Here is an 8,294-nt window from a genome sequence, read left to right on the forward strand (position 1 = left end):
CACAGCCCTTGGAGGGTGGAATAAAAGGATACCAAAGCTCTTTTGCAACCATCTGCATAACTCATTTTTGCCCCAAATACATCAAGTGATAGTGTCATTCCCCACCAGATCAAACCAGGCCTTCCTTTCAGATCTTTCTTTCAATGTTTCCATAGTTTCTCTCTGTGGCAGCAAAATACACAGACATGTTTTGCATACCCCTGGTATTCTGCTGCACAGAAAAGTCCCTTTCACTTGTATTTATTGTACAAAAACATAAAAAAATTTCTTAATTGCGTTATAATTATGCAGAGTTGGACAACTAGGCACAATGCAGCACTGTGTCAATAATTTATTACATCTTATGCAATAATTGAACACTTTTACTATGAGCATTTGAGAACAACTTGGACCTTATACAGAATAATATATTTTGCTACATAATAATGGAAAGGTGGATACTTAAGAAAGGTATGTAGCTTGGAGGAAAACATACATGGAAGCAAATACCTCCTGCATCACCTATCTTCATGTAAAACTTAAAACTAAACCAACATATTATATTTAATGACCCCTTTTAATATATGCATAGTTTCAAGAGCTAATCAGAAAGAAATCATATTACAGTGCAACTATTTACACCAAGATGGGGACACACCAGAACACAACTCTTCTCAATATTGGGACTCTTTTCTGACATTTATGAATGGACAAAGCACACGGGAATCAGACAGAAATTCAGTCTCAAGAACAATGTTCAAAGGAACGAACAGGTCATATCCACAGCTCACTGATACCATCTCTATCCACTGCCTCAAGGCTAAAGGCAGGAGATCTCAAGGTGTAGAGATATCATCTTCTCTGTCATGGACTTCACTTAGAGTCAGTCCTGTGTTGCCAGTGGCACAAGGCCTTAAATCCAGCTGAGTGACAGCATCCAAATGCTACTGAAATATGTCCATGGAGAGACATACAGAAACACTGGATTTATTGCTACATCCTTGTAAACATACTTACCCTAGAGGTAAGAAATCTAGTTAACCGTGATTGAGGAGAAGCTATGTCCAATGTGTTGTATTACTTTTCATAACATATTCATGTGAGCAGCTGTTCTGCTACCTACAACCACACGACTCCACCACCATGTCCTCGTACTGCTTGTAGACCACGTTGTTTGCAGAGTCAATGAAAAGGATGCTGATGGGGCTCAGACGGGTTGGGACACAGCAAGTGGGGGGGGTTGATTCCGGGTCCATCGAGTTCATTAATGTCTGGATAACTGCGTGGTTGGTGGGCTCCAGGTGGGATCGGAGGGGGAATTCACAGAGCCCTTCGCAGTGATATGCTTCATACTCCAGAGGGGCTATTATCCAGTCATCCCAGCCCATATCCTTAAAATTCACGTGGAGGGCTTTTCTGCTACACCTCGCCTTCAGATTCTTGGTGGGCCTCTTCCCTTGCCGTGTTGCTAGAGGGGCTCTTCTCTTCCGCCTCTGGTTGAATAAGTACTCATAAACAGTTTTGTCATCTTGGCCGGATCTAGCTTTGATTTCATTGAAGAATAAGTCTCTTTTTTTCGTCCTCCCAAACACCAAGAACAGAGCCTTCTCATTGACCTGTCTTCCCGTTCTATTAAATCCCACACTCCTGAGGTCAACAGCTCTCCCCCTGTCAAAAGTTTCCAGCTCAAAACACAAGTTCACCAAGTTTTTAAAGTTTCTGAAAAGTTTCCAGATGTCAAACACTTCCCACTTGGGTGTATCAGTGATACTGACAGTTCGAGAGTCCAGGAGTGTTGAGGCTTGTCTGTTTGTAGAGCAACTAAATAATTTCACTTGGGAAGTTTTTCCAGAAGAATGAGACTTCCATGTATCAGAAGGTTTTTTTCTCAGTATTCGAAGCTCTGCTCCCAGCAAACCATCTTTTTCTAATGCACTGATGTCAAAAATATATTTTTGTTTTCTTATAGTTGGTGTTCGCTCATCTAAAAAAAGCACACACATTTTTAAATGTATATCAAGCACAGACCAATATCAGTTATTCAATTCTTAATGGTTTTCCTCAAATTTGCTCATAAGCCTGGAATTTAGCCCACTGAACAGAAAGAGCAATTTTTGTCTAAGGGATCAGCTCCATGCAGGGACTCAGAAGAACTCAGGGACTCACTAGGGAAATGAGCTTCTGAGTCTGCCTTGTAGAAATCTCATTTATTTCACCAGTGGCATTTTCTGCCTTCAAAGTTGTGATTAGCCAATTGAAAAATAATGCTTTTTAAGGGCTGAGCACTCACAGGACCTATTCACCACTTATATCTGACTTAAATTACTGAAACAGAGCTTCAGTGGTAGCCAGGCCTCATGCTGGCTCCAAACATGAGCAAATTTACCCTTAGATGATACAATAGTGAATTAGTCCTTTAAAATCAGCATCCCCAGGAACTGCCAGACACAAGGATAATTGCCTAATTAACTAAACCCCACATGATTCACAATTTTTCAAACTGGGCAGAGAAACATTCCTCCCTTTATCCTGACTTTACGTTTGCTTGCTTCAGCTGGTGAGGAATATGGCTGAGCCAGCCTTCCAGTGACGTGCCATTAACAGTGCCTTCCAGTGGCAAGCTGAGAACCTGAAGGCAGCACTTGCGAGCAGTGTATCCCCCCTTCCCAGCAGCCAAGCTATTAATGAAGAGATGGCAAACAAATCCAGTCCTGATGAGTCTTTCATCACAATTCCTTCACCAGCTGTAGCCTGTGTTGCTTCCTTAAGAGTGTGACAAAATTCTTACAAATGTCACTGGAAGCAACATGGGGCTCCCCAGGCAGAGTGGTGAGGTGAACATCATTCGTTGGGACCTTGGTTATTTCTCCTGTGAAAGCAAACACTAGCCCAAATTTCCAAAAGTGTTTGGAACCGGAATGTTGAGCTGCAGGTTCTGGAGTCCCGGAAGTTATTACCCTTGGTAGTCTGTGCAGAGCTGTGGGCTCCTTGGTGGTACCTGAAAGTTTTGAGCTAGTACAGATACACCCACCCCACAGGATAATGACTCCTGGGTCTGCAGTGTAGTTCCTTACAATTCTACCTTGAACAAACCACACTGGCCCTTTCATACTGCAATTTGTGGGTTTTTTTCACAGAATAACTCCGTTCTTAGCATATATGTTCTTAGGCACACTACAGTCTAACATTATCCGTTTCCATGAGCTAGTTTCCAGCTAGTCAGAAAGAAAATAAGAAAAAAATGCAAAAGGTTTTTAAACACCTAAGCATGCAAAGACTGATTGATTTTCAACAATATGCATCTAAAATACTTTCTAAATGTTTTCTTTGGCTGCCACACAACCATCTAGTTCTGCCTGTAAATGAGTTTTCCAAGATAAGGGAGGAGGACAAAATCTGCAGCAAAGTTGTGTGATTTCATTTACATTAAAAAGAGCTATTTGACTTTAACAAAGTATGATTATTTTCCAATACTCTCTGCATTTATAAACACACTCAGACATCTCTCTCTGTCCACACTCACACACAAGCTCCTTTCTTACCTTGTCCTTTGTCTATAAAGCTGGTTATTGTATTGGCAAGTCCAGCCTCCAGTTTTACACTTCCATTAACACCCTTTCTTTCTGCATCTGAGAGAGTCCTGTACAAAGAGAGCATGTATTCATGTGGCGTTATCGGGGGATGTCGGAAAGTTTCCTTAGCTTCCCTCTGGGTTACAGGCTCTTTAGTCTTTTTGGTTTTGAAAGAATCAGTGTCAGTACTGCTTGTGCCAGTTTTTTTCAAAGCCACCTTGCTGCTAAGATTTTGAACCTTTGGAGTCACTGTCCTTACTCCAGAAGGTCTGCTGGGGAGATGTCCTACCTTGCCCTCCGTGGCTGCTGTTCTTGAGGGAACCTTCTTTGATTCATCATTCTTGGCCAGCAGAGCTCCAGCCTGAACAGCACTGCTTTTAGTCCTGGCCTTTGAGGTCCCAGCACTGTATCCATGGCTTGCAGTCCTCAGTGTACCTGCCCGTGCGGAGGGATTCCTCTCCTTTCCTTCTGCTTTCAAAAAACCTAGTTTAGATCCTGGGTTACCCTGGCCTGCTTCAGAATTACTCAGCGCTCCAGGAACTAGATCCAGAGACAGCCAAGTCAAATGCCAAAGCAGTAAAGTGAGAAAATGCAGGATTTTCATCCTCTGGTCTTCCTCTGAATGCCACTAAAGAAAAAATCAGAAAAGGTTCCTCCAGTTTGGCAGAAGAAAACATGAAAGAAATTAAAAACCAAAGTTAGCAAAAATGGTTTTCGTTTGAGATTAAAACATTTCAAACATCGTTGTTCAATACTTGTATCCAGTCCCATAGTGGAAATGCTCATGTACTCAAATACGATCTCCCCTGACTTCAGTTAGCAGCTATAAAGAACTTGTTCTTGAAAAGAGAAAGTTTACCACCTCGTTTTCTTCTGTAAAACTGACTGAAAACTTGAAGGAGTCTTGTTTAAATCCAAGGCTTTTTTTTTTTTTCCAAGAAGGAAGAATGGCGTAATGCTGCCTCTGTGTTAAAAGGTTTTTTTAAAGTTTTGAGTTTTGAATCCTTTCCAGTGAAAATATTTCACACACAGAGACCTGCAGGTGCTCAGAAATCTTTTACAAACCTGAACTCTGGAATTGGAAACGGAATTCCAACAAACCTATTTAATTACTCTCTGATGTCATGCTGTCTAAACTAATTTAACTGCGATATATTTCTTTAAAAAAATCTTCTTTACCCTTTTCATTAGCATGAGTCATACTCTGCCTCATGTGAAACAGCTCCACAGGCTCAAAACTCCAGAGGATGCCTTTTCAAGTGGCAGTATGACCTCTGCCTCAGCCCTCGATGAACTTCACGTTTAGACAGGACAAACTGCAAGATCAACAACTGAGACCTGTCACACAGTCCACTGGACACATACATAAACTAATTTAGAAATAATTCATGTATCTCTTTTGCCAGAGAACTGTAACAGTGGCTTCACTTCGTCCCTCTGTGACTGAAGGGCTGCGCTGTAACGCAGGCGCTTAACGAGGGTAACATTTAATTTTACACAAACACAACAGGGCCGTGCCCGCAGTCAGTGTATTTTGGCTTATTTATTGCTGTGCTTAAAAAAAACGGTGTCAGCCCAGCTGGAGAAGCAGCTCCTGCCGGAGGGGATGCCCCGTGGGGCGGGCGCGGTGCTGTGGGGCAGCAGTGCACCCTGCAGGCAGCCATCCTCCTCCTCCTCCTCCTTCTTCTCCAGAGCCACTCGGGAGCTGGAGTCAGGCCGAACCCCGTCTTTCCTCCAGAGACTGCTGAACACCAGCGTTTGTTTTAATATTAGATGCAAAATGTCCAAGAGCTGCTGACCCCGGGGCTCCAGGAAGGCTGCAGGTCAAAACCAGCGTTCCTCACGGTCACGACTGTCCTGCGGCTTTCAGCCATCCAGAAGAGAGTGTGGAGCAAGTGTGTCTTTCATAAGCTGCAAAAACTGAACTGTTGATCTAAATGAGCCTTCAAGAAAAGAGGCACTGGGCTGGACTCAACAGGGATTACTGGTACCCATCTCTCATCTTGCACTGATGCTAAACCCAGTCCTTCTCCTGCAATTGCTTTTTCTTTCTGAGTTAAGAAGAAAGGGAAAAGGTACACCACCTTTTAGCTTGTTCTGTGTGTGCTGTAGCATTCCCCACGCACCCTGACTAGTATCAGAAACACTGAACTACCTTCATAAATAACAACCTGCATGACATGAGGAGCTCTGAATGCTTCACTGGTTTCGATGGAGGAACTGAAGGATAGAAGAGTTCAGTGATTTCGCAGATGTCACAAATAAGGTAAATTCAAATCATGATCCTCCCGATTTTGATCTAATGGCCCTTCCTCTGGTGTCAGTTGTGCTTTTGATATTTCCCTACAAAATAAAGCAGCTTCTCCTGGGATTTACCTCTGGTAAAACCATTCCTCAGCAGTTACTCCACACCATCCCATGGCCCTCCCAGCCATGCCATCATTTTGTCCTTCCCATATTGCCCACCTTTCTGCTGGGTGGTGTGCTGTGTCTGGTTCTGTGCCATGGTGGTATTGATCAGCTTGCCAGTAAGCCACAAAAGTAGCTAAATGTTGAGTTTCCACTTTTAATCTATCCAGCTTCCAGCTTTCACAATGCTTGTCAGAATTTAATATCTTTAAAAGGTCATTTGCTCTATCAAACTTGGCTGAGATTTGCAAACAGATTTACAAACAATTTAAGAGATGGACATGAAAGAGCAGGAGGTAGGACAATGTGATTACATGGGCCTTGTCTTAGTAAATCAGATTAAAAGCATAATTGTTCATATGTTCAAAGAATATTTACATGTCTGAGATTAAAATATCTTAGTGGGCTGGATAGAGCTAGACAGAAACAGAAAGGAAAAGCAAGCAAAACAAGCTGTGCAAACTAATCTCTCTCTTTAAAAGAGGCTCTCTTGAAGCAAACTGCATCTCAGTGCTTGGAACCATGGGAGCACAGATGCTGTAGAGTGCACCGAGCCCCACAGCCCCCAGAGTGGAATGCTGACCATGAACAAGACCCACAGACTGGGGGGTTCCTATGAACCCTACACCAAAGTGGAGTTATTCCAGCTGGCTAAACTCAAACTCCACTGGTATCTTCAGTATGTAGCTAGGAACTCTCCTGCTGGTGAGGCTTTGCATCAGATACAGGACACAGTGGAAGCGGTGTTCCGAGCCTCAAAATGCTCACCACCAGCCAAATTCCTGTGCACCATCAAGTGGCTGGGCTCGTATCGCCCACCTGTCCTTCTTGGCCCGTTCTGTGACAGCAGATCCTCCCTCACACAGTGTGAGTAGGGATTTGAAAAGGGAGGACCACCCGGGTCCCTGCTCCGTGGGAGTGCACTCCCTGCTGTTCTCCATATCCCCAGATTATGCCTACATGAGCTGTGACACCTTCTCAGGCAATCTCAACGAGCCCTTCTGGATGTCCAGCATGGTCTAGAGGAAAGGATCACTCTGGGGAGCCAGAGGAAGATTTCATAGTGTTGAAAACATCGCCATTCCCTGAGGATAAGCAGCTCCGTTGGATACGCGATGCCAAGAGTTAGAATTTGTTCACTGCTGCAAACTTGCAGTTGAAGCTGCACGTGGAGATCTTTATTCTAGTCATCTATGAGGAATTTCATTGTCCTTTCCAAGGTGAACTAATTTCCAGAAAGGACTTACAGGATTGAGTTAACTCCATATTAGGCCATTTGCTGTCACACTGTTTTTGCTTATTGAAACTAATTAACATTCTACTTCTGTGAGGATTTTAGACCTCTGCACCTTAGCTCTTGGGGAACTGTTTTTTAGAAGTATGAAGTTATAATTTTAGGAAGGAACTTAACAGCTCTGTGCTTTTCAAAAGGAAAAAATTGCACAAAACTCACAGATGTTTTAATTAAAACTTGCTTGTATTGGGCCAGAGCAAAATAAATGTAATGGTTTCCACTTCCATGTGAAGGTGGCATAATTTTAAAACACTGTGCTACACTGTTGTGATTTTAAATAAAAAATTGGAAGTCCAAAGAAATAATTGTGTCATTAGTTATCAAGAAACTTGGCCACATCTTCGAACAGTAATAAACTACAAGGCACAGAATCATAGAATCATGGAATATCCTGAGTGGGAGTCTTACTTTTGTTTCTTGATTCCACAGATGTACCTAACTCCCCCAGCTCTGAATTAAGAGGAAATATTTTTTTTCGTAATTTTTGGTATCTCTGCCTGTTATCAGTTAGAGAAATACAGGGTTTATTTCAAGCTCCTTGAAGCCTATTTACTTAGAGTCCCCCCCATTTGGTATACAATGTTAATTAGCCTGAGTCGCCTTCTATAGCTATTGTTCATCTTTGCAATAGACGCCCGTTTAAAGGATACAAGATTTGAGAGAGAGATTCAGAGATCCCAAGTTAGCTGACCAAAGAAAATTTCGGTGGCAATTAATTTGTTCTACCTCTTTAAAAAACCAGAATGTCAGTGATGAAGCATTCATAGTCACAGGAAAAAGCAGGGACCAAAAACGAGTCGGTGTCATTCAGCAGCCAAATACAAAATGAAACATATTTTTAGCAATGAGCTTTTCTAACTCCCAGAACAATTCCCGATGAAAGCGGAGGGTTCGCTACCACTGTTTTTTCTAATTGCATTCCCTGCCCGCTCAGCGGAGCGCAAGCGCCGTGAGGGGCCCGCCACGAGAAGGCCCCGCCGCCCCTCACGGAGCCTGCGCTGCCTCCGGGCGGGCCGGGGGAGCCGCTCCGCCCGCGGCCG

At 43.2% G+C, this 8,294-nt stretch overlaps 1 protein-coding gene across 1 annotated transcript; it reads right to left on the bottom strand.

Annotated features, from left to right (window-relative positions):
• Positions 1-306: 306 nt before the first annotated feature.
• On the bottom strand, positions 307-4,453 carry GDF5 (growth differentiation factor 5). Its single transcript, XM_048321851.1, has 2 exons — positions 3,522-4,453; positions 307-1,963 (listed from the first exon to the last, which is right to left on the bottom strand). Exons 1-2 carry the CDS (start codon positions 4,153-4,155, stop codon positions 1,095-1,097), a joined length of 1,503 nt encoding a protein of 500 aa, XP_048177808.1. The 5' UTR covers positions 4,156-4,453; the 3' UTR covers positions 307-1,094.
• Positions 4,454-8,294: the final 3,841 nt, after the last annotated feature.

The sequence above is a fragment of the Corvus hawaiiensis genome, chromosome 17, assembly GCF_020740725.1.
Source record: "Corvus hawaiiensis isolate bCorHaw1 chromosome 17, bCorHaw1.pri.cur, whole genome shotgun sequence".
Lineage (NCBI taxonomy): Eukaryota > Metazoa > Chordata > Aves > Passeriformes > Corvidae > Corvus > Corvus hawaiiensis.

What these genes read in the sequence shown, in the direction of transcription:
- GDF5 (XM_048321851.1), bottom strand. Translation starts at nt 4,155, where the DNA reads ATGAAAATCCTGCATTTTCTCACTTTACTGCTTTGGCATTTGACTTGG. An exon ending in CTTTATAGACAAAGGACAAG is followed by an intron (nt 1,964 to 3,521) that starts GTAAGAAAGGAG and finishes TGCTTTTTTTAG; the next exon opens with ATGAGCGAACACCAACTATA.